Raw genomic sequence first — 24,545 nt, 5'->3', positions numbered from 1 at the left:
TTTTACAGTAACTGTTCCAGTACATCAATTTCTCAAATGTTTTACTTTGTATTCAGAGAGTGAGAATGTAGGTGCACGTAATTACTACATACATGCTAAAAAAATTCTTATTCCTTCTGTAGTCACTGCGCCCAGCCCTTTTAAATGTTCGTGAAATGTGTTACCGCATTAGTGACATGGGACTGTGCAGGGTGGAGAAGGGACACACTTACACTTTGGATGAGTTCCGCAATGCTCAATTTGAACAGCTGGAGGAAGTATGTACTCTAGGTTGTCATTAATTTGTGACTTGCTGATGTGCAAGTATATTGTGAAGTTTTTTGTATTCATGTCTTATTTACCAAATTAACAATTACCCTGCAGTCTTAATACAGTATAGGCTCTACTGACAGAAAATGCAAGAAATTTTCCCTATGATTATTTAATTTACTCACTGCAGCTGACACAATAAAAATGATGAGAGAATTAATCAAAAGCTTCCTGTGGAAAATTGGTAACCTACAATGGTTGGTTATCATTTCTATTCCTTTATATTTGAGAAGTATCATGAATTCTTTGATTTCTACCTGCAGGTTGCTGGAAGACTGGCAGAGTTCCGTGACCTTGTAAAAGAAGTTGTAAGAAGTGCATGTCGGACAGCGTTACTAGAGGCAGGGTTTACCCCTGATGATTACTTTATGGATATGGACAGTCCCATGGGCATGTATGCAGGTATGTTTGTCATTATAGCACCAACAATCATAGAGAGTTGGTATTTCATCAAAAATTAAATAGCTATTAGCTAAATGAAATTTGACTAAAATGTGAATTCCATATTACGAAGTTGGTAAAAGTGAAGAAAAGTTCCCAAAAGATATTGTCGGTCGTCTGTCAGCCAGTTGTCACCTAACAGCCGACCGTTGGCTGACAGGTGACTGAATATCAGCCAACTGCCAGCCAATGGTCTGGAGATGGATTAAACACCCTATTTTGCTGTTTAAACTGGATCACATAATAACTAGAACAGTAAAAAAACAGTACGGTCAAGTATGTCTCTTTACTGTTTTCACTTGTAAGTGTTTTGGATCAATTTTTGGCCTACCTAATACTGTAGGCCGACTGTTGGTAATGTGTTGGTAACATGCCAGCCGACAGTTGGCTGACGGGTTGCCAACAGCCAAAAGGTGGAGCCATTGTTCATTATTGCCATGACGTTTGATGCATGTTTGCCAAAGCAAGAATAAGTTATCTCTGCTTGCTTTTATTCTGCCAACATGTCATACATGTGTTTTTGACAGATGAATATGGGGGTCCTGCACAGTCAATGTCTTCTTATTTAATGCCAAGTGGATATGAGATGGATATGTATGGTGATGCACCAGACAAGATGACATATACTGAACAGGCCAATAAGAGAAGTCATTGCAAAAGACTCACAAGGTAATCTTACAATAATTAACAATGATATTTGCTGAAGGTGAAGTGAAGATTGGTGAAAATTTACTGAGACTAAGTCTAGGTGAATATTCACCAATGTTCACTGAGCCTTTTAGTAATTTTCAGAAGTGAACTACAAGTACTGCAGAGTAACAAACTAAAACATAAAAACACAGATGCAATTTTCGTTTGCATACATGTATACAGCTGTAGTTTTAATGATAAGCTTACATGTACATCAACTGTGAATCAATTAACTCATCGAGTTCAGTAGTAAAACAAACAAGCGAAACACCATGGAAAATAAATTCGTCTAGTACCTTTGTTTTATCACTGTTGACTTCATTCACAGTTGTTTTCATCATCTAACGTTTAGGGTTTAGTTAGTTATTCACCCTAAACTCTAACCCTAACCCTGGAAGTAGCAGCACTCAGTGGACTCTTAGCAGTGTTGATAAGGTTAATCTAACAAGTGTGCTTGGTTATAATGTACAGCCAAAAGAAAAATAAAATTTGTTTCCCCTTAGGAAATGTGATATCAAGCTAACATTACATTTATCAAGGTTTGGTTTTAACAGTCTATCAGCGGCTTTGTTTATTAGAACTACATGAAACTGTTCCCAGCCAGACAGCTAAATAGCTGTAATAGTAGCTAATGGTAAATGGTAGATTGGTGTTGATTCTGGATAACTTTTCTGACTCATTTTATAACCTTAAGGTGATTCCCTAGTAAAAGAACCCGCCATAGATTTCCAATGAAACTTGATATGCTGTTATTTGAATAGCCTGTAAAAAGCTAAATGTTTTGCATCACAGACTTAAAAATTACTTTTCTATCTGCTGAATAGAAAAACATAAATTCAGGACTTAGGTGCTTTGCTAAAACTAAAAGTGCCAGAGAATAAAACCAAAATGGAATGCGTAAGGCATTACTTTTAGCAAGCGATTCCATAATGTCTAGCACTGTTTAATTCTAGTAGAATTGTGTAAATGAGTACTAATGACAAATTAGAGAGGTTAAGCAGTGTTTCAGCCAGAAAATTTTACTTGAGGGCCAAAGTGGCCCCTGAAGATCTTTTTTAGGGGCCAATTTTTTAGGAAAGGGGCCACTAAATTGAAAGCTACAGAAGGAAAAAATGCATCAGGGTACCAAGGAAAATAAAGCAATTCATTAGGATCTATGATAAAATTTAATAGTAAGTGCTTTTTGAAGGGTTTCCACTCAATAAAGTTTCTTTTGAATCAGATAGTAGTATGAAGGATCCATGCATTACAAGAGAACAATCCTTAGGCATACATAATGTAGTCAATGATCAAGGGTTGCAATGCACTATAGGGTGATTTCAAACACGGTCAGCCATTTGGAAGTTTTCGGATATGAGAGAATCAATACAGCAAAGCAAAAGGACGGATTGACTTCTTTTCTTATGTTGAATGGTTTAGAAGCAAAGATCTTTCAATATGATTTCTCTAGAAGGACATAATGTGTGACAAAATAACTGTTATTGATTGTCAACACAGAGAAATGTAGTCGCCATTATGCCATATTATGGCGACTAAACCAGAATTTTTGGTTGCCAAGGATGAACTGCTTGTTGCATTGGCGACCGTATCGATCACAATTTCGAGCCCTGGGATGGCTTTTAAAATATTATGCCTGTGTTAAGCCTGGAGTCTTGTAAAGAGAAAGGGCCAAATTGGCCCTTTTTTCATTTTTCTGGGGGCCATCTCTGATTGTAACACAGGATTCCCGCAATGGCGCACTCTGGCGGAAACACTGTTGAGCATGACGTTAACGGCAGACGGCAAACGGTAAAGACATCTTCTGATTTTGAGTTCTTTTCTTCTAATCCGTAAATAAAGCACACAAAAATGGAATAATGTCTCCTACTATTCATTGCAAATACAAATAATTTCACTCTACTGTATACACAGCTGAAGAGAGATGGCAAAAGTTTCATTTTTGCCGTCTGCCGTTTACCATCAACATTATGCTTAACCTCTCCAATGAGAATTTCCCTCCCAGAATCAAGGAAAATGCATTCCTGGGAGTTCAATTTTTCACAGTTTTCCAGAATAGCATACCCCAGACCCCCCCTAGGTGCTTGGGCCTTCGGCCCTCAACTAATTTGGGTACCTGCCTACTTTATACCACATGCCCTACTACTTAAAAAATTAATCAAAACCCTGCAGAATTCTCTTTGAAATCGTTTAACACCCTCAATAGACTCGTAACAGAGTCACGAACAAATACTGTTGTGTCGTCGGCACATTAACTTATTTTAAGCTCATGCTTGTTGACTTGGATACCTTTAATAGTGGGATCATTTTTTGTGGATCTAGAGAGGAATTTTATGCAGAGAACGAAGAGAACGCCAGACAACGGACAACCTTGTCTGACTCCCCGCTGTAGGGAGAAAAACATTGAAGCATGACCGTTATTCAGAACACAGCTAGTAACATTATTATAGAAAATTTCTATCCAATTTTGAATGTCATGGCCGAAGTTGAAGAGCTGAAGTGTTTCTAAGAGAGAGTTCCATTCAATGGAATCGAACACTTTTTTGAAGTCCAATAAAATGGCAATACCTTTTTGATTTAGCTTATCTGGGTAATGTATTAAGTCGTAGTTTAGCCTTACATTTTCCCCAATGTTGCAGCCTTTAACATAACCAGTTTTATCGGGGTTTATTAGTGTTGGCAAGACTTTCAATTCTCTTGGCTATAACTTTAGTGAGAATCTTGTATTAGACGTTCAGAAGTGAGATGGGCCTTAAATTTTCCAGAATAGTTTTATCCTTGGATTTTTTCGGGATAAGCGAGATTATTCCTCGTCTTTGGCTTATAGAAAGTATACCATGCTGAGAAGCAAAGTTGTAGCTGGCTAGCAGATCACGACAGATGTCAGGCCAAAAGATTGGGTAGAATTCAGCTGGCAGACCAGTTTTTGTTGAAGTCCTTTAGCGCATTTGTGCATTCTTCTTCGTTTGCTAATCCTTCACAAGATCTCTTCTCTTCTTCGCTTAGTGTGGTGGTTACGTTTTCTGGTTTAAAAAATGGCAAGTTTTTGAAAATTTTGGGATTCATATAGGTGGAGCAGTATAATGACTTATAAAACTTTTTTTCTTCTTCTAATCTGATCTGATCTTCTATGTAACAATTTTCTGCAACTTTGAGTTTTGAGACTGTTTTAATATCGTGATGGCATTTTTCTAAGCTGTAGCAATACTTTGTGTTGCATTCTCCTTCATGTCATCTCACTTTGCCTCGTAGAATGGTGCCTTCGGTTTTCGTCATCATGATTTTTAGTGCAGAGTGCACTATTGGGATGGTTTAGGGGACTACTGTTCAGTCAGGCACTAAGCTATAACACAATAAGGTGTAAACTTTAATGTTTGTTTAATTAATTAATTTCAATTAATCATTTAGCCTTGTGGGAAGGGGGGCTGGGTGGGGTAGCTAAAAGGTGCCCTTGTGCATTATGCAAAAAGTGTTATACTAGCTTTACTTCCTTTGATAACATGACAAAAATATATATATGGTTTTGCAAATCTCATGCTAACCTTGTGGTGCTTTTCTCTTAAGAGCAAAAGCACTTTGATTCAAACACATGCACAGATTAGTGTCAAAAGTTGACTATATGTTAGGTGAAAGATTCATTTCATACAGGACCCACGAATGTTGAGTTCTTTTCCTTGTGGTAGAACATAACATGTAAGACGCATGCATTCTAGCATTGCTAGTATGATAAACTCTGTTCTCGAGTTCAGATGCACGTTTTTTTTATTTTTTGTAATGAGTGATACCACACCCTCGTTTTGGCCGGGGATAGCAACTATATTTCAGGTAACATCTGTTCTCCTTTTTTTGTTGCAAAGAACACTACTGTGGCTTCGTATCTTCTGGATTCTTCCATAGCTCGATTTAAGAAATGTCGTCTGTTGTGTGTTTTGCCAGGGTTCAAATAAAGAATGGAAACAGATTGCTTCTCCTTAGCAGCTTGTTTGTTTCCTCTTCTATGAAAGAGAGCCAAAAGTTCATATTCAACCGAAACTTTCCCATGTTAGTTACATGTAAAACTAGTAAATTTGTGACAAAATAAACTTCGTTACTATTGCAGCAGACTCCGTGGCACTTACTGAAACCGCCAATTAAGGGTGCATTCCTTTGGGGTGATCTGGATCCAGATCAGTGATCCAAGATCACTCGGATCATGGTGCATCAAAGGAATCAATGAATCTGTGACCAGAGTGGATTAATCGGTTCCTTTGATGACCATGATCTGAGTGATCTTGGATCACTGATCCGGATCCAGATCATCCTCAAGGAACGCACCCTAATTTTATCAGTCGATGAGGTGACTCGCTCACTGATGTGGGATATAATTTCGGTCAAGTAAAGATCTCTTCCTTCAATACTTCTTGTTAAAACACTCCTCAGTAGTATTACTCCATAGCATTGTGTATTAGTTTGACGTGGTTTTATTGTTAACACCAAAGCTGGCAACAGAATAACAACGCACTATTCTGTGACTTGACGTGACTATTTGATAATTAGATTAGTTCTTGTTTATTGGTGAAATGAAAATTTGCATTTTAAAAAAGACAAAATCGTTCCTCTTCAACTTTTCAGCAGATACTTAACTTTTATATTTCATTTATCTCCAGCAGTGAGTAAAAAAATAGACATCTTTCTTACATTTTCATGGAAACAAAGGTATCTTGTTGCATACATTGGCGAGGAAAACAAAAGTATCAAATTACAAACGCTGATGTGAAAAGTAAAATTGTCACATTTGCTACAAAATGAACGAAACTCAACATAAGATACCACGATAAATTTAAAACCGTCTTGACAAACGGGCCTTGAAAGAAAACACAAACATGAAACATACACACTGCTGAGATTATGTCCTATCAAGTTTTTGTCTGCTCATATTCTGCAAAAGGGAAAAGGCCTAGTTGACTACTAAGGGAGAGAACGGCATGGGTGAGGACCTGTGTGACTACTGTATCAGAGCCGTAAATTACACTCTGCACTATCTGAGATTGTCTCACTAGTTTTGAGACATGATCTAGCACATTGAACTTCCAGTATGATGTTTCTGTTGTGCAGGTTATTTTCCCCTCTGGCTTGAAGGTCATTTTCTTTTTTTGTGCAGTAATTTTTCTTCATCTTGATATTTTTCGCTTTTTGTTTACAGTACTTGATTGTGGAACCTCTTATCTCCATTTTTATGAGGTCCCATTTTAAACCTAAATCATGAGACTTGTTGTATTTCTCCTTAAAGATTTAAATGTTTATCTTAAGGTGGCTGAACACAGTTTTTGATACCTGTGTTTCATTCACCTTTTTCTCTAAAACCCTTGATCCCTTGGTCGCCAAAAAGGGCAGCAAGCAAGTTAACAACACAAACTTTGTTTTTTTGATAATTAAGCTGGTGTATGTGCCGTTGCCGTGGCAACATGAATAAATACAAACGGGTCTTTAAAATTGCTTTTCTTGATTTTGTAGAAAATCTAGTCATTGGATTTTCTTTATAATTTGCATGCAAACAAGCCTGTAATGATACTCACAAGTTAACAGGAGGGCTCCACTGAAAACCGCCTTTGGCGAGTTGGATTCCCTCACTAAATATTATTATTATTATTATTATTATTATTATTATTATTATTATTATTATAACACCATTTTGAGAATAATTTAACAGAGAGATCTTTAATTATCCCTTGCTGAAGGTCCAAAGGAATATCTAGAATTTCCTTTGTTAAAGTCAGTTTTTTTCAATACTTTAGTTACTTATTTCCTGAAGTATTTTCGTGCCAAATTTCGTGAAATTCTAATGAGTGGTTCTCAAGAAAAAGGCGTATTTCCGAGAAAGCAATTTTTCGTTCAATCGCAATGTTTTTACTTACTACACATGCACTGCATTTGACTGGGTTCTTTCGGTAGCAACAAAAAAGCTAAGAATTGCTGGGTTCTTTGCATCGTTACCTTTTCTAACATATCTTTGTAATAAAAGATTAAAACCATCAATACACTGCGTTCAATTATAGAGGAAAATAGCACAGATAATGTGAGCATTGGGCAAATAAAGTGATCGCTCTATTGACGACATGTTTGTTTTTTGCAATCCTTGTACGCGCACTGAATCGCATGAGCAAAAGCACACACCAAAACTGTGTTCAGCCACCTTAAGTGCTGTTACGTACACTTCATCAAGGTTGTATTAAATTTCCAGAAGCCAGGTCCTCTTTTTCGGTTTAGGTGATTAGACTGGAGAACAAGTGACACAGCGGAGTGATTAGATTCAGGTGCATGGATGATGTCGCATTTCTTTGCTAATTGAATTAACTCCTGTGAAACTAAGAAAAATCTAAGTGACATTGTGTAGTTCCAGAAAATATCCATACCCCCCACGGAAGGTTTTTCCATTTTAAACCCCCATCCCCTCAGAATTTCTGTTCCAGAGGGGTTTGTGAAGACCTTCCTTCCCCTCCGGAATTCCGTCTTTTCTTTACCCTCATTACAGAACCCCTCGGAAGTTCAAAGTTGTTTTATACGTGAAAAATTGACAGCTCACACAGTTACCACCAATTCTTTTTATTACTTTTTTCTTGTGGCCACACGAGATACCACTTTACTATGTTATGTAAGATTTATCCTTTTGCTGATCCGGAAAAAAAATCTTTACAATGTTTGGTTTCTTCCAGCAATATTAATTTAAAATACGGCTAAATTTGTTTGTTGTGGCGTAGTGTATGTTCATAATTTCCTTGAGTGCTTAAGACTCTCGATCATGTCACAAAAACCGTAACTGTAAATTAACGTAAGCCTTTTAGACAGGCTTGTTAAACGTGAACATAAACTTATGGAAAACGCAGCTGAAAACATTTAAAAAGGAATGGGATTAATTTGTCTCATCTGTACTTTACCTTACATGTCTTCCATGATTTGTGCTAATGAACATGTAATATAATTTATACCTCCATCTGACATCGTTGACCTTAGCTGATACAGACATTCAAGCAATGTAGAATCGTCTGCAAGTAAAATTACTGGATGAGCAGCCAAGCCTTCAGAAGGGCGAGTGAGGAAAGGGAACTAGAAATTACACAAAACATGAACATACAGAGAAGAAAACCTCGCATAATATTTGGAAAAGTCAAGATTGTACTGCCTGAGCAAATGTGCTTTGTTTTTTTGTTATTTTTCTGGTGACCTCATGTAAACATAAGTTGCGGAAGCATGGGTGTGAGTACGAGGTACTTGGCCAGGGATCTAGAGATCAATTTTGCAGTCGGCCATTTTGTATCGGTTCGGTTTTGTGTACAACAGGCCATCGTTCTTCTGGGGATAATAGCAGGAAAATCGTAGCGAAAACGCAAATGTTAATGACAAGACATGGTCAAGCTCAAGTGAATGGAGAAGTGATTTATTTGTTTTCAATTTATTTATTTTTCGATTGCTAAAAAATTTTGCGCAAGTATTATTTTGTTCATTACAGACTGTTTGCTACCCTCTGGAAAAAGGGTTAGACTTGAGTCCCCCACCCTCGGAAATTTTAGCCTCTGACCCCCCCCCCCCCCCATACCCCTGGGAATTTCCAATGACCATCCGTTGGGGGGGGCATGGATATTTTCTGGAACTACACACTGAATTTTAAACGATTTAGTTGTCCATGTGAAACACTGCTTGTCTTGGTTCAGGCTTTGCCATATATCACCCAGGTTATACAAATCACAAAGTGTGTTGATTTCTTGGATGACAGCTGATTTTCTAGATATAGGTTTTCTGCCTCTTGTGTCATTTGAGGTGAGTGTGCAGTTGGAGTCTCCTCCAATTACAGTTGTATCTTGCGCGAATTCCTCTAGTTATTGGGTTAGTCTTTTGAAAAAAGCAACTTGTTGGGCGACATCATTTGGTACATAAATGTTGATGAGAACAATAACATTCTCTTCCAGTGACAGTTTTAATATAATGAACCTTTCTTGTTTGTCTGGAATGACTTTTTCGACTTTCAAATTCACAGAGAGGTTAATTAGTGTTATGACACTTTACTAAGGTTTGTGTCGTGCCTAAAGAAAGCTTTGCCACCCGATTTGTTTTCCCAGATAGGTTCAAGATCTTTGGAGCAGTATGATTTTTGCAAAAATATAACATGATTATTTTGTCTGTGTAACCATTGAAAAGCGGTTCAGCATTTGATTGATTTATTAAGACCTAACATTTAGTGACAGGCATTTTAGGTCAAAAGCATTGGCCGCATTGACTGTGTTCATTTTGTTGGTGGTTTAAAGGAACACAAGCCAGGCAGAGTGATAAATAAACACCGATTTCTTCTGACGGAATCTTGTTGACTCGCGACAAAGTGGGACAAAAAATCGTTTAACTTTTTCGCTGTGTGGCTGCTGCATGAATGTGAACAAACGAAAAAAGGAGACGGTTGTTTCAAGCAAAGCGGGTTGGTGTAACATGTAAAGTAAAGGAAGTGTAGCATAATAAACTTAAAGACTACAACTGCATAGCGCTTATATAAAAACATGAACAAAAAGGAAAATTTGATACTTAGCTTGATGAGATAGAGCCATTGACCCGGCTTAGTTTTGCTCAATTTTTGTCGTCTTTGAATGTCGTAAAATTTAATATGTTGAAATAAGTTATTTAATAAGTCAGCAAATTAGGTAGGAGCTACTTGATACTTATACTGGAATATTTGAGATTTGCATGTTTTTCTATTCATGCAGTGCACATTTTAATCAAATTTAATTACAGAACAGAGAAGTCAAGTGAAAATAAAACAATGCATCTCTAAATTACTGTATGAATCGGAATGTAACGTAATGTGAAAAATATAACAAAGGAAAGAAGAAGTCCAGGAACTGTGAACTGTAAACATTTTTTTCACATGGCTGCTTCAAAATAAATGTAGTGTTTTAGACTGAAGTAAACTGTTTGTTTTGACTTGTCATGTATTGACAGACTTGGTTTGAGTTATTGAGGGTAAAATCATATAGAAAATGACCAGAAGGGAAATGAAAATTGCTGCGAGTTAGCGGGAGGTTCGAGTTTTCAAGGGTTCGAGTTACCGAGGGTAAAATTGCAGTAAATGTATGATGGAAATCCAGGGGAAATCGACTTTGGTACGAGTTAGCGTGACGTTTGAGTTTGCGAGGGTTCCAATTATTGAGAGTCGACTATAATTATCATCATTTAAGGAGTTGTGCTTATGAATTATTTTTATTCACAGCTTTATCCGGCTTGCTGACTACCTGATAGTAAATACCATGCACGTCCTTGCAGCAAACTCGGTAGCCACTCTGCTCAACTATCTAGAGGAACAATTGCAGCACACACCCAGCCCCTCGCAAATCCAGGGAACAACTGAAGAGACAGGGTCAGAAGGAGAGAAAGCTGAGGGAGAGGGTGTGGAGCAAAAGGTATTTTTTGTACTGTTACCTACTAATGCAACACAATTTATTCTTTGAGAAGTGAAACAGAACAAATTTCTTAAATCTGGAATCAAACAGTGTGGAATTTTCAGCACAAGCTGCCACAAGAGTTTTCTCAAAGTTCATGCCCAAACACTGGCAAAAGTAAGATGGCTGACAACAGTTTAATCCAGCATTTTTTCAGTTGTTCTATAGAACAATTAAATACGATACTGTTAGAGCTTCAATACTTGCATCAAAATTGCTTCTATGCCAACTCTCCTAGATTATCTGGGAGTCTCCTAGCATTTTCCAGGTGTTCAGTTAGTTGGAGCACAGCACAAAAACAGCGCACGAAAAAATTAGAAAAGCACAATGAGATGAAGCGAAAAAATGCCTGTGGGCAAACTTAACAAAAGGTTCTTCCACCTACTTATAGACCACCCACAGGGACCCAATACTTAGAGACTAAAACATATCTTGCAATAGAAATGAGCCTAAACAATAGTATAAACACAGCATGGCAAATCACAGCTAGATGTCAAACTCTGCAAAGCAAAAGGTCTAGATACCAAAAACAGAATGACAAATGTACAGATGTCATGAACTGTATTCACACACAATCTCGCACTTTTCGGTTCTTTACGGCTTCTTCCTCAGTACCTACTACCGTTGCTGCAACTCCTATTTTGTTCAACTGTTCAACTTGGTCTTTCATTGTGGCTACGAGAGCTAGACAAACCAGAATGATCGTGGAGAGAGTGCCGTCTGTTCCATTCATCGAAGACATTACTCATGGAAAGAGTTGAAAGATTAAACTCTTTCCAAAACCAGTGGGAAGGCAAAGACATCTTCCATTGACTATATTTTTTATGCAATCCTTCTGTTCTTCATGAAGGCACTCCACTTGGGGAAAATCTTTTAGCGTGTTGTTTATCGTAGATTTGAACACTGCGTCATCTCTGTCAGTAGTGCTTGAGTGTTGTCAAATTGAAAATCTGTCATAATTGACAAATCAGAGGGTACACCAGATCCTGGTGTACCAGAGCAACCTTTTGTTAAGTTTGCACACAGGCGTTCTTTCGCTTCCTCTCACCACACTTTTTTAATTTCTTTGCATGCCGTTTTTCGTGCTGCGTCCCAACTAATTGAACACCTGGGAGTGGCTAGGAGTCTCCCAGATACAGACTGAATCTCCTGGTCTCCACTACAGGTCTCCAAATCTCTTGCCACGCCAGGTTGTTTGAAATCTGGTTAATGCTAACCCAGGATTCAAAGCTTACAGAAGTATTAAATATGTGTTTTGTATTTAAAACAAAAACATGAACAATATAAGTTTACAGAAAACCTCACCAAAAAGTTACAAAACTGAAATCAAAATTCCCGCTAATCCTGGGTTAGCTTAAGGTGGCCGAACACAGTTTTCATGCGCGCTTTTGCTGACACAATTCAGCGCGCGCACAAGGATTGCAAAAACAAACATGCCGTCAATAGAGCGATCATTTTATTTACTCAACACCCGCAGTATCTGTGCTATTTTTCTCTATAATTGAACACAACGTATTGATGGCTTTAGTCTTTTATTAAAAAGATATGTTAGAAAAAGTAACGATGTAAACAACCCAGCAATTCTCAGCTTTTTCTTTCCTACCGAAAGAACCCAGTTAAATGCAGCGCATGCGTAGTTAGTCAAAAAAGTGCGATTGAATGAATATTGCACTCTCGGAAATACGCCTATTTCTCAAGAACCACTCATTAGAATTTCACGAAATTTGGCACAAAAATTATTCAGGAAATAAGTAACTGGAGTATCGGAAATAATTGAACTTTAACAAAGGAAATTCTAGATATTCCAGTGAACCTTCAACAAGGGATAATTAAAGATCTCTCTGTTAAATTATTAGCAAAATGGTGTTAACTGGTGAGAATCGTTACAAACTTGTTGCATGCAAATTATAAAGAAAATCTAATGACTAGATTTTCTGCAAATAAACAAAACCGATTTTAAAGGCCTGTTTACATCTATTCATGTTGCCATGGCAACGACACATGCGTCAGCTTCACAATTAAAAAACCAAAGTTTATGTTGTTAACTAACTTGTGGCCATTTTTGAGGACCGATAGATCAAGGGTTTTAGAGAAAAGGTGAATGAAACACAGGCATCAATAACTGTGTTCAGCCACCTTAATCACTTAATGAACAACCTGTCCCTGGACAGTATGAAGGAAAGTGCACATTTTTCACATATTTTGACTGATTTTAGACACTTGATGCATTTTACTGCTTAAATTGGGGGAGGTCTGCTTTAATTTGAACATTTTTTGGGGGGTCAAGAAGGTATGAAAATAGACCTTTCTTACATTCTGATGAACAAAGGTGCCAATTTGAGGGCAGTGCAAACAAAAATATAGAGAGTGCACAATGTTCATGTATATATGAATATGTCCACTACAGTCTGGTTTTGGTGCTATTGTTTGTGTCACCTGAAGTTGAATGCGGGAAAGGTGTATTGGTGATCTCTTGGATTTCACAGCATTTAGGTTGGCATCTTTATTATTGATTTGTATCAGCACGTCAAAATTCAAGTTTTAACAAAGCTTTAAAAATTTGCACTGGTGGCGGTCATGAGCCACCTTAAATTTTAAAGTTTTATTCTAGCATGTTGAGCCACAATGTTGTGGGGGTCACTGAACTCGGGTTTTTTTTTTTTTCATATTTCTACAAAATGAATTGAATTCATGAATGTAAATGCACATGTAATTCAATTCAGTTCAATTCATTTGTTTACACTGTAAAGGGCATTTACACACATTTTATATGGAAGAGTAATGGAAATATATTGTAGTACATGTAAAATATTTAACAATTAGACCCGTGGCCCTTGAGGGCGAAGGGTCTAATTGTTTTAGTATCACCCAACTAGTCGAACAGAAAAGGCAATAATAAAGTTGGCAAATGCAAGTTGAAGAAATATTTATTTGGGAATGTAACGAAAGAAAGCATCACACTCGATTGCGCCAATTTCACTACTCGAGGACTATTAGTAATAGTCCCCTAGTAGCGTAGCCAATTAAAATGCATGATTTGCATTAGTCCACTAGTTGGGTGATACTAATAAGAAATATTAGCTGTAAAGAAATAAAATTCATATGTGGGCATTGACCAATGTAAGCAGCTGTAGTAGTGTACCATTTTGGTACAATTTTTGCTTTACTGATTTTGTATCCATATGAAGGAGTAAGGTACTAATAGAAATCCCTTATGGCTGGTGTAGTTTAGAAATGTCATGCAGAGTAATCTTGTCTGGTTTCCATTTTCATTTATTCAGATGCCTGACAATTAGCAGGACCAATACTAGTGATTATTAGAATGTGTAAGCTACAACATACCCTTTAGTTGGTTACTGGTAACTATAGCATGTTTCTTCTTTGTATCAGGATGAACAAGGTGAACTTCATCCACTGTACACAACAGAGCTGCTTCTAGAGCCTCAAGCACTGCTATTTTTCCCTGGATTAGATGACTTTCAAGATGGACTGGGAGAAGTTATCAAGAAATTTCAAGATGCTGTCCTTAGTGTACAAAACTTGGTGCCTGATACTTACTTTGACGCATTTACTCAGTAAGTTTAAATCATACCAAATCTCAGGTGCACTTAAAACTAGTGCAGGATGGCTGATTCTCTAGAAAGTTAAGTCAGAGGAGAATGCTTTGTAGTAGATGGCACTGAATATTTTCCCAGCTACCTGAATTAAAAATGACAGACTATTTTTTGGGTTTCTATCAGTGGCACATGAAGCCTTTATTTCATGCCAAAATCATCATGTCTTAAGAACGTAACTTTACTGAGTGCCATAGCTGAGAAACCCAGACCTAACCATACCCAGGTTCAACACGGTAACTCACGGCAAACACAGCCTAAGCTATCTAAAGCCTAAACCATTGGCAAAGCTGAGTGAAGACCTTAGAAAGTTAGAAACCCTTAACAAATTAAAAACACGGCCAAGAACAATGAACCTGACAGAATTAATTAGCAAAAATTGCAATAATTGTCTTTTATGTTCTAGCTAACTAAAGTCAGTCATTCATTCATTCAAGTTAATTATGAGAGTTTGGTTGCTACAAAATTATGTGCCGAGAGTAGTTCAGACTTTGGGGATTGCCTAATTGAAAGGCCGTATGCAAGAAGGTCCCCTAGATTTTTCGGCCATTTTTGAAAGTGCATAAAACTAGCTGAATTTTGGCATGTGGGCTTCGTTTCACCTGAGAAACACTGCTCTGAAGTTTTTTTCGCTGGGTTGCTTTTCGTTCTCGAGAAATAACGTATGCAAAAAAGGCACACAGGTTGGAAAAACCGAGTGGTTTATTGCGTACACAATATCTCGAGAACGAAGTGAACTTTAGCACGAAAACTACGGGACATTGCTTAACATACCTGAACGAAACTGCATGCGAAATTTGGAGCGTTTTCGACAAAGTTCACTTTTGATTAAAATACCTGACGCCCTTTTCCCGCCGAGTCCTTCAAATAAACGAAGCCGGGCCTTTGTTATGATAAACAGAGCCGATCCTTTGTTATAATAGCCAAGCCAAGCCTTTGTTATAAGTCGAAGTCTTGCCTCGGTTTATTATAACAAAGGATCGGCCCGCTGCGACCGCAAGGACTTTGATTTTACTTAGAAACCAGCAAAATGTCAATTTCACGCAGCTTATATAAGCTCAAATTTGTTGATTTCAGGTCAAAAGTGCTTAAAATGTTGACTCATGTTAACGCGCGACGGCAAGGATGTTGATTTCTCTTAGAAAGCAGCAAAATGTCAATTTTACGCAACGTAAAAGCTCAAAAATGTCGATTTTAGGTCAAAAAAGGTTTAAATGTTGATTTCATGTTAACCCGTGACAGAAGGGATGTTGATTTCACTTAGAAAACAGCAAAATGTTAATTTCACGCAGCGTATAAACTCAAAAATGTTGATTTCAGGTCTAAATAGGTAAAAATGCTGATTTCACGTTAACGCGTGACGGCAAGGATGTTGATTTCACTTAGAAAACAGCAAAATGTTAATTTCACGCAACTTATAAGCTAAAAATTGTTAATTTCAGGTTTAGATAGGTAAAATATGGCGGCCGGAAAATAGTGTTAACATCAGGAACTTACTTTGGTTATCTGGGACAATGATTATCTGCACTAAACAAATAAACATCAAATAAGCACTTTTCCAAATACAGCAACGTCTTAAATGGCTAAAAATCACGAGATAAATACATATTTTTCGACAAACGCGATCGTAGCTTTATGTCACGCACCACCTAACAGATTAACAAATTTTAAAACCCTTCTGCGCAACGTACGGGTCTCCATACATCTGCATGTCCGCTGATCCCAGAAGTTCAAAACACTACAAATCATGCCAATATGAAATAAAATCAACGCAACCTGGATCACAGATCTATGTTACAATCGATCGCTACTTGTTAGCCATTATTATCTTCAAATGAAAAAAGCCGAAACAATCTAGTTACCAGTTCGAGAAACGCGAGCAGAACGTGATCGCAATGCATGCTGGGAAGGGTCTTTACACCTCGTGCGCGGGAAAACATGGCGGTCGATACAAGGCAAATTTTATTACTCTCACACCGGTTCTCGCTTTCCAAACTTTGACACTAGCAACGCTTGGCAAATGGGCCACAACTCACGAGAGGGTATTTTTCTTGGGCAAGAACTGCTCTTGGACTTTGCTGCCTGGCTCGATCTGACTTCGAACGCCGATAACACGATTACGGTATATCAGCTACCTTCGAAGTTTCAGAACACATTTTGGTTCTTTAAAACGTGCTGATGACTTACGGGTTTATCGAGGCTTTATGATGCCTCTCAACCACCAGGCAGGCATACAAGGTACTTTAACACAATGCTTAAGATATTAGTTGACAGAGCTCTAATGCGGCACATCTCTTATTTGTTCGATGGTATTTCGTTTGCCGCTCGATCGATTCACGTGTTGTGTTTACGTCACAATAACCGATGTAAACAATCTATTCCCAGATTTCCGCTCTATATACTATTTTCCTTTGACTTTAAGACAGCTAAGATTCAGTGGAATACACTACAAACAGTCTGCCTGTTTGCTGTTCAACAAAATAATAAGGTTTCTTTTGTTTTTTTAAACTAATTTATACCAATGGTAGAGGTGCGAAATTGAATAAATTAAGATTAAGATAGCTGTTCAATGTTCATGTTCATTCCAATGAGGTGTCAAACACTGGTAATGAGTTCAGTGTCTGTTCAAAGCCTAAACAAATACTTTTGCGTGAATGGAGTCTGAATGGAGTCTGAATGGAGTCTCTGTTAGTCAGGTTCAATGAACAGCTATCTTAATCTTAATTTATTCAATTTCGCACCTCTACCATTGGTATAAATTAGTTTACTTTTCGCACAAATATTTTTTAACTTGAAAATGGTGCCAGGATGACACCGAAACGTCATGAACACCGAGTTGATACAGTTGGTGACCTGACTAACAACTTTAAGATCCTAAAGAAATGTCAGGGAAAGTTCGATTGCTTGATCCACGAAATGTTGTGGATTCGCAAGAAGAAACCGAGCCTTAACACACAGTCAGACTCCATTCGCGCAAAAGTATTTGTTTAGGCTTTGAACAGTCACTGAACTCATTACCAGTGTTTGACACCTCATTGGAATGAACATGAACATTGAACAGCTATCTTAATCTTAATTTATTCAATTTCGCACCTCTACCATTGGTATAAATTAGTTTACTTTTCGCACAGATATTTTGTTTTTTTGTTCAACAAAAGATCTCCAAAAGATGCCGCTTGGAAAACTGAGCTTTTTGCATACGTTATTTCTCGAGAACGAAGAGCGCCCCAGCCAAAAAAAATTCAGAGCAATGTTTCTCAGGTAAAACGAAGCCTACATGCCAAAATTCAGCTATTTTTGAACACTTTCAAAATGGCCAAAAAATCTAGGGGACGTTCTTGCACGCGGCCTTTCAATTGTTTCAGTCTTAAGCTGAATTTAAAATGACTAGCCTGGAGAGGTAATGAAAAGGTACCAGTAAAGAGAACTCATAAAACTTAAAGATTTTTTTACGTTTAAATTTCTTATTAATCATGAAAAATCATAATAATAACTCAAAATAAGCCCGGCAGTAATTAGCACGTTCAGGATCAGTAGACAGCTGGTTACTGCTGCTTACAGAGAACACATGGCCTATTTAATAATGCCGCCTCCTCTGAGAATGGAACAGATTGTTAACAAAAAATTACAGATTTTTTTCTTTCTTGTGAACACCATCAAAATGAGGTACAATGTAGCTTAAAATCTCAATCTGAGAATTTCAAATGTGCAGTTTTTTTAGGGCTGTCACCAGTAATAAATCCTTGGAAATTCCCTTCTCTTGGTAAATGGTTGTAGATTAAAGAAAATGACCATCAACAGTAAGGAACTGATGGTGTGTTCTTACATCGTGTAGGCCATTTATCAATGGTAAAGTTGAGGAGAAAACTGCTGGTGATGGGCCAAGCTTAGCTACAATGTTTGAAGATGACAGACACCTTCAGGGAATTATACAGAGTATCAAGGTTTGTAATTTAAGCTTGCTGCGATGATTGACTCAGACGGCACTTTATGAAAATATAATTTAAAATGTTTTCACAGCTGTGTGGCAAGAGTTTTTGCCCAATGTAGAAATATTTTGTAAAATATTATACTTATTCTTCAGATTTAACAATTAGGCAATGTAACAGCAGTGTAGCAGTTTGGTTAAAAAATACTCGCGTTAAACTGACTGCATTCCAGTTATTCTTCCTCTTTGTCTTTTCAGGATGCCATCTCATCAGCATTTGATTCTGCCTGGCAGTATGCCAGTACCTTTGAACCTTATCGCCAGTTTTACCAGGAGAATGAGAGTTTGGATCTGGATGCCATCAGACAGGAAGAACATGGTAATACAAACTATTATGCATGCTGTGCTGTATGTGGTGATTCATTTACTGATTGCTTAATATGGAGGAAATGAAGTTTTTTTTATGAATTGATTACCTTTTACATGCAATTAACTGCTTGCCTCTTTTTGCTAATTGTCTAAATTTAGATGTTACATTCTTCTCTGAATCATTGGACAAATACAACAGTGAGCACGAACAAGCAGTTGGCATCCTGGAGCAAAGGCCAATTGGCATGATCCTTGTTGACTGCAAGAAGCTTAAGGAAGTTCTAATTCCATCCCCCTTGAAGTGTTTGGAAGTTAGTAAATTAGCTTGTACATACATACTTACTTTATTAATCCCAAAAGGGCTTTTCAAAATAAATATGTAATGTTGCTCTCAGAATTACCTCAAGTGAGGTTGGTAACAAAAGGTGGCAAAGAGATCTTTGCACTGCCAGTTGAACCTCGATAGCAGCAAGTACAATACCTTGATCAGTTAAGAGCACAGATTTCATTTTTGATGGGTACAGGTGAATTTGTGAATTAATATATTGTTCAGAGTTCTATATTATTTTAAAAACGGTTCATTTCATTTGACAGTTATTTTAATTATTGTCATTTGACTCCTTTACATTATTTTTATATTTTCTTGAGTCAAGGCTTAACTATGTAGTAATGTCTGAGAAAAAAAAATCAAATTGAGAGATGTCCTTCTATTTCCATTTCTGACAATTATATAAGAAATCACAATCACATACAAGGTCTGTTGTACTTTTGTGATAGGTTATAAATGACATTTTGCCCAAGTTGGCCAAGAAGAGAACTGATACACTGATGGAATTCTGTCAAGATGCCCAGTTTAAACTGGAAGCCATTCCCAGCAGCACAGTAGAGTATGTTGAAAGCCTCACATTTCTTGACACCATTCAAGAGAAAGTAAGTCTCTATTTATTAAGAAGGTACAATGTAGAAGGCCTTGGAATTTTGTTTCCTTGTAGGAAAGGCCTTTCAGTTACACTTGTCACTGTATGTATAACCTCAAACTCTTTTATACCATCCCAGAATTAAGTGTAGTAGTTTTGTTTTTGGTAATTATCAATTTACTGTACTCTAAATAGGTTGATGACATTGAACGAGATGCCACGGTTGTCAAAGAGCTGTACGACTTGATTGAGACATATAAAGTCCCAACACCACCTGAAGATCTTGCTGTGTACCAGGTATTAATGTTGACTTATATTAAAGCTTATGTACTTACTGTATGACCTGTAAAATAAACTGTTTTGTGTATTCTTTCTGACTTTCCATGTGTAGACTTATGTTTATTTATGTTCCAAAAAGGTGGAAAATTGAAAGATGTTGACTGGGTTAAATTGTAATTCTCAAGTCATGCACTTCTATAAAGAGGTACTTGAGCAAATTAGTTAAACAACCTACATGCATGCATTTTATATAGACTCAGTACAGGTAAAGGCACAAGCTGACTTGATTTCATCTACTTGCAGACCCTAAGACCAACTGTCACAGCTGTCCGTAATGTCATTGACAAGTCACTGGCTGAGAGGGATGCCAATATTGACAAGATGTGCACACATATTGATAAAGATATTGTTACCCTGGGCAAAGAAGTTAAAGAAGTGAAACAAAAAGCACAGGTATACACAGCATACATGTACATAAATATAGAATATTATATTACAGCCATTTACCTTTAAATGATGCCAGTATGGTAGAATATTTTATGGTATGTTTATATAAATATTGTAAGCACTTTGTCTTTATGAATTCCTCAACAAGATGACTATAGATTACTGTATAGTTACTGTATTAATTAACAATAATTGAGCATAATCAACATTCTCCAAAAAAGGAAGATGAAAAGAAATGGAAAAATACAGTTGGATTTTTTTTTTGATTTGGTATTACTTAGGGTGCAGTCGAACCCCTATTAACCCATTGACTCCCATGCCGCCCATAACCGCCCACGAGAAAAACCCCTCCAATTTCCCGTGCCGCCCGTAACTGCCTGAAAAAAAGCATGTGTGGCAAATAGCCTTTCATACCCTCGCTGAAGACATTTTGATTTTCAGAATCGACCTACTAAGCATACTTTTAGAGGACTTTAGGGGTCCTAGAAATACAGTTTTCTTCTTAAAATCGTGCGTTCATAAAGTGCAGGTTATCATGGTGCGCTGCGGGCCAAATCTACAAACTCCAAAGGCCTTGTTTTCATTCCTAACACAGAGAAATTACTGCTTTGGGATTTAAAATAGAAAAGAAAAATACAAATTAATGTTTAGGTGGCCTCAGAATGGAAGATCAAGAAATACAGAGTCCTCAAACCTTTCTGGTGAAGAATTTTTCCTTCCTTCAACCGCCGCGAAAACATGACCATCCGTGCACTGTCAAGTGAGTTTTGAATACAGATCACAGACTTAAAGCAGCTTCCTGGACTTAAGAAAACAAAAATGGCAATGTACATTATTGCTTCGAAGTAAAATTCAACTTTTGGAACGATTGGTAACGCCACAGCTGATAAAATGACTGCAAAAGTGGTCTGGAGAAACTCAGAGCTTTCACTTTGGGCTGCGTGAAGAATTAATGTCATTTGAACACATGGTCGTGCAGCGAAACATGCCTGCGAAATTTTTTAAACATTTTTTGCTTTTAAATATGTTTCTTCACCTCGGCTTGAATGAAAATTTATTGTTATTGAACCTCCTTTCGTATTTCTTTCATTTGGTGCCCTGTTTAGGGGAATTTTAGGTTTTAAAAGTGAACAGTATTTTTGCACACTGGATTTCTGCATATTTAATTTACGGCGACCACGGCAGTTTGCTTGATTCGTTTATTCACTTCGCTCAAATATATTATTCAGCTACTAAAGAACTGTCAAGAAAGGAACTAAGTGGTCATTAATTTAGCGTAGTTGAAATATGATTGATCTCAAAATAATTAGCTTGTTTTTGTCGTCTTTTTGACTTACAACTTTAATCTTTCTTTCGCAGCGCTGTAATATTTCATCACACAGCAAATAAGTTATTTGATTTCTTGATTGAAAATTGGTTTTTACATGTGACTTTTGCATTTATTTTCCATTGTTTTCTCAAATGCTAACCGTTATATTACAAGAATGGAAATTCTGTGGTATTTGGTTTCAAATTTGTCCTCCGAGTCAATAATAACTCATTTTCACATACTCAATTTTCTCAGCTTCTGTTGGGCATTTTGTCGCATGACAAAGAAATGGAAATAATTTCTTGTTTTCTCATAAGTTTTAAACATCAAGTTGAGTTCTTTTTGTTGATATTTTTTAATATTTTGGCCCTTCATTTATTCAACTTAAAATAAACAATGTCTTGAAACCTGATCTTGTGTGTGGTTACTGCGCATATGGTGTATTTTTAGCGCTTGTGCTTGTTCTGAAAGGTTAAAAGATCGCCGGGAACTTAGGGGTGGGTTGCATGCAATTTCATTTGGGAGTCAATGGGTTAAGTGGCCACCCTTGGGGAAAGGGGAGGTGGTCAGTTAATAGGGGTTTGTGCACCTGGAATATTTCACCATTGGGTTAATTTCTTAGTGAACATGGAGTCACATCAAGACAATCATGATAAACATGTGTTTGAATGTTTTTATCACATGTCACCTTCTATTCCATACTCTTATCTGTCATCGCCTTTTCCAAAAAAAACCTAAAGTACAGTATTTTTATCTTGGAAAATATTATTTTCCAGGATGTAGTGTTGGAATGCTATCACTCCATTACTCCTTCACTCCTTCACTGGGTCACTTCTTGTTATGCATTTGGAACCCCAGGGGAACTCCCATTTGAAAAGGTCAGGAATGCTTGTCGGAAAATTTGAATTTAACTCCTAAAGGAGACTAATGTGGGCATTGCTTGAGCTTTATTAGACCTCTGAGAGATAAAACTAAAAACGGAATACGTTCTGACCTGCCCAACTCGCGTACTTGAGAGATCAGCGGAAATCAAGCCTGAAAACAGAAATTAAATGATAGAGTTTCTTTTATTATTTCTTCAAGTGGATACTTTGACTGCTAAAAATGTTGATGTTTCATCATCAACATCCTAAGTGAGACCAGAATCCTTGATTTGTACCCGAGGTGACAAGCTTCCCAACATTTTCATATAGAAGTCTTTCCCGGGTTTTGAACTTCCGTTGTCTAAGTCCATTTTGCAGTCACTTGCACCATGTCAAGTTAGCTATTCTTTGAATTCCTGACACAATTACTCAATATCTCACCACAGAAATGATCTGCAATGAATAGATTTTCACACAAGCGTTTTTATAAATAGAAGCTAGTTATATCAATAGCTCATTTCCCAAAGGGGTCCACTTATACAAGTTTAACCATACTCGATTGCCAAAGAAGATGTTGAAAATCACAAAATTGATGAGCTGTATGAATTTTCAAATGATTCAAGCCAGGATTAAAAGTTTTAGATGATCAGCAGACAAGAGAATTGAGGAGAATTCGAACGACATGTTAGGCTATTATTTATACATTATACATGGTATACCATGTTGTAAATAAATACACATACATAAATACATACATAACGAGTTATGTTGAGAGACTACTCAGATCTTGAATACATATGGAGTTTAATACAGGTCTGTTTCGCAGGCTAACATAAAGCTAGCCTACTCATCAGTTAGTTTCCACATACACTGAAGCCTACTAAGAAACACATCAACAATATGCCACGCAAGATGCGATAAACCATTACAACAGGTGGTTACAAAACATCATAATAGACCATTACAATCAATCATTGCATGTTCGAATACACTTCTTAAATTTTGAAACTTATGCATGAGCTTTGAACATGTCAATGTTTCAAGTGCCAGCATGTGCGCGCTGGGAAAACGAAATGCAGTTAGTTAACCATATCTTAGAATGAATTTTCGTCGGTGCTGGCATGTAGAAATTAGTTCATTTTGTTTGTTTAATGTTGCCAGTTCCGGTTTGGCAATGATGAAGTGCTTCTCTGTCGTGCATAGGTCGCATCGTTTTGTCAGATTCAAGTAGGGCTTTGCCTTGGCAAGGATCTTCCATTTGATGGTGAAGTGTTGTTGTTTGCTCTTAAGCTGCCAGATGTGTTTGCTAAGTTCTGGTTCGTTCTTGCACGTTTCATTTTTGAACGACACCTGATGGTTTCTAAACCTTGCTTTGAATTCCGTGGCCGTAAGCCCTACATAGGTTTCGGTTCTGTTCGTAGACGTCACCTTGGCCTGATAGATGATTCCTTTAGAAAGGCAGTTTCCCTCTAAGTGGCATTGGTCCTTCTTCCTGCAGTTGCATGTTATTCCGGCTTGGTCTTGTGCCAGTTGTGCCAAGATCTTAAAAACGGTTTGGTTACGCCCAGTTATAATTTGGTGTACGTTCGGCATGCAACTGTAGCTCAGTTTGAGTGTATTTCTGTTGAAGATTTTCCTCAATTTGTAGCCAGTAGGGAAGCATTTATCTACTAAGCACAGAAACTCTCTTCCTATGTTGCTCTTGACATTTTTGTTGTACGGCGGATTAAACCAGATTTAATCAGGTGCACTAACCATATAGAGCGTAGATGGACTTAAAGGGTAGATGGTAGAGCGTAGATTGAAGAGAGTAGCTGGTAGAATGCAGGAAGTAGAACGTAGATGGTAGAACATATAGCGCAGAGCGTAGAGCATACAGCATAGAGGGTAAACTCAATACAGAATTGTACTTTAAAAAGATTGT

The 24,545-nt window shown here is 37.3% G+C and overlaps 1 protein-coding gene across 2 annotated transcripts in view; it reads left to right on the top strand.

Moving 5' to 3' along the window:
* Positions 1 to 24,545, top strand: part of LOC145477258 (dynein axonemal heavy chain 6-like) — a 100,613-nt gene that overhangs the window by 9,230 nt on the left and 66,838 nt on the right. Inside the window, exons 5-15 of one of the 2 annotated variants that reach the window (XM_081455497.1) lie at positions 123 to 257; positions 573 to 711; positions 1,278 to 1,419; positions 10,667 to 10,856; positions 14,286 to 14,470; positions 18,345 to 18,453; positions 18,696 to 18,816; positions 18,966 to 19,117; positions 19,584 to 19,736; positions 19,919 to 20,020; positions 20,306 to 20,455. In XM_081455497.1, coding sequence (XP_081311623.1) covers positions 123 to 257; positions 573 to 711; positions 1,278 to 1,419; positions 10,667 to 10,856; positions 14,286 to 14,470; positions 18,345 to 18,453; positions 18,696 to 18,816; positions 18,966 to 19,117; positions 19,584 to 19,736; positions 19,919 to 20,020; positions 20,306 to 20,455 — 1,578 coding nt within the window. Of the gene's footprint in view, positions 1 to 122; positions 258 to 572; positions 712 to 1,277; positions 1,420 to 10,666; positions 10,857 to 14,285; positions 14,471 to 15,848; positions 16,323 to 16,353; positions 16,748 to 18,344; positions 18,454 to 18,695; positions 18,817 to 18,965; positions 19,118 to 19,583; positions 19,737 to 19,918; positions 20,021 to 20,305; positions 20,456 to 24,545 lie in introns of those variants that run through there. The other variant, XM_081455498.1, reaches the window with a different exon arrangement.

The sequence above is a fragment of the Orbicella franksi genome, unplaced genomic scaffold (genome assembly GCF_964199315.1).
Source record: "Orbicella franksi unplaced genomic scaffold, jaOrbFran1.1 SCAFFOLD_37, whole genome shotgun sequence".
NCBI classification, from domain to species: domain Eukaryota; kingdom Metazoa; phylum Cnidaria; class Anthozoa; order Scleractinia; family Merulinidae; genus Orbicella; species Orbicella franksi.
Note: the sequence above shows the minus strand (reverse complement) of the source record. Positions and strands in the feature narration are given on the sequence as shown.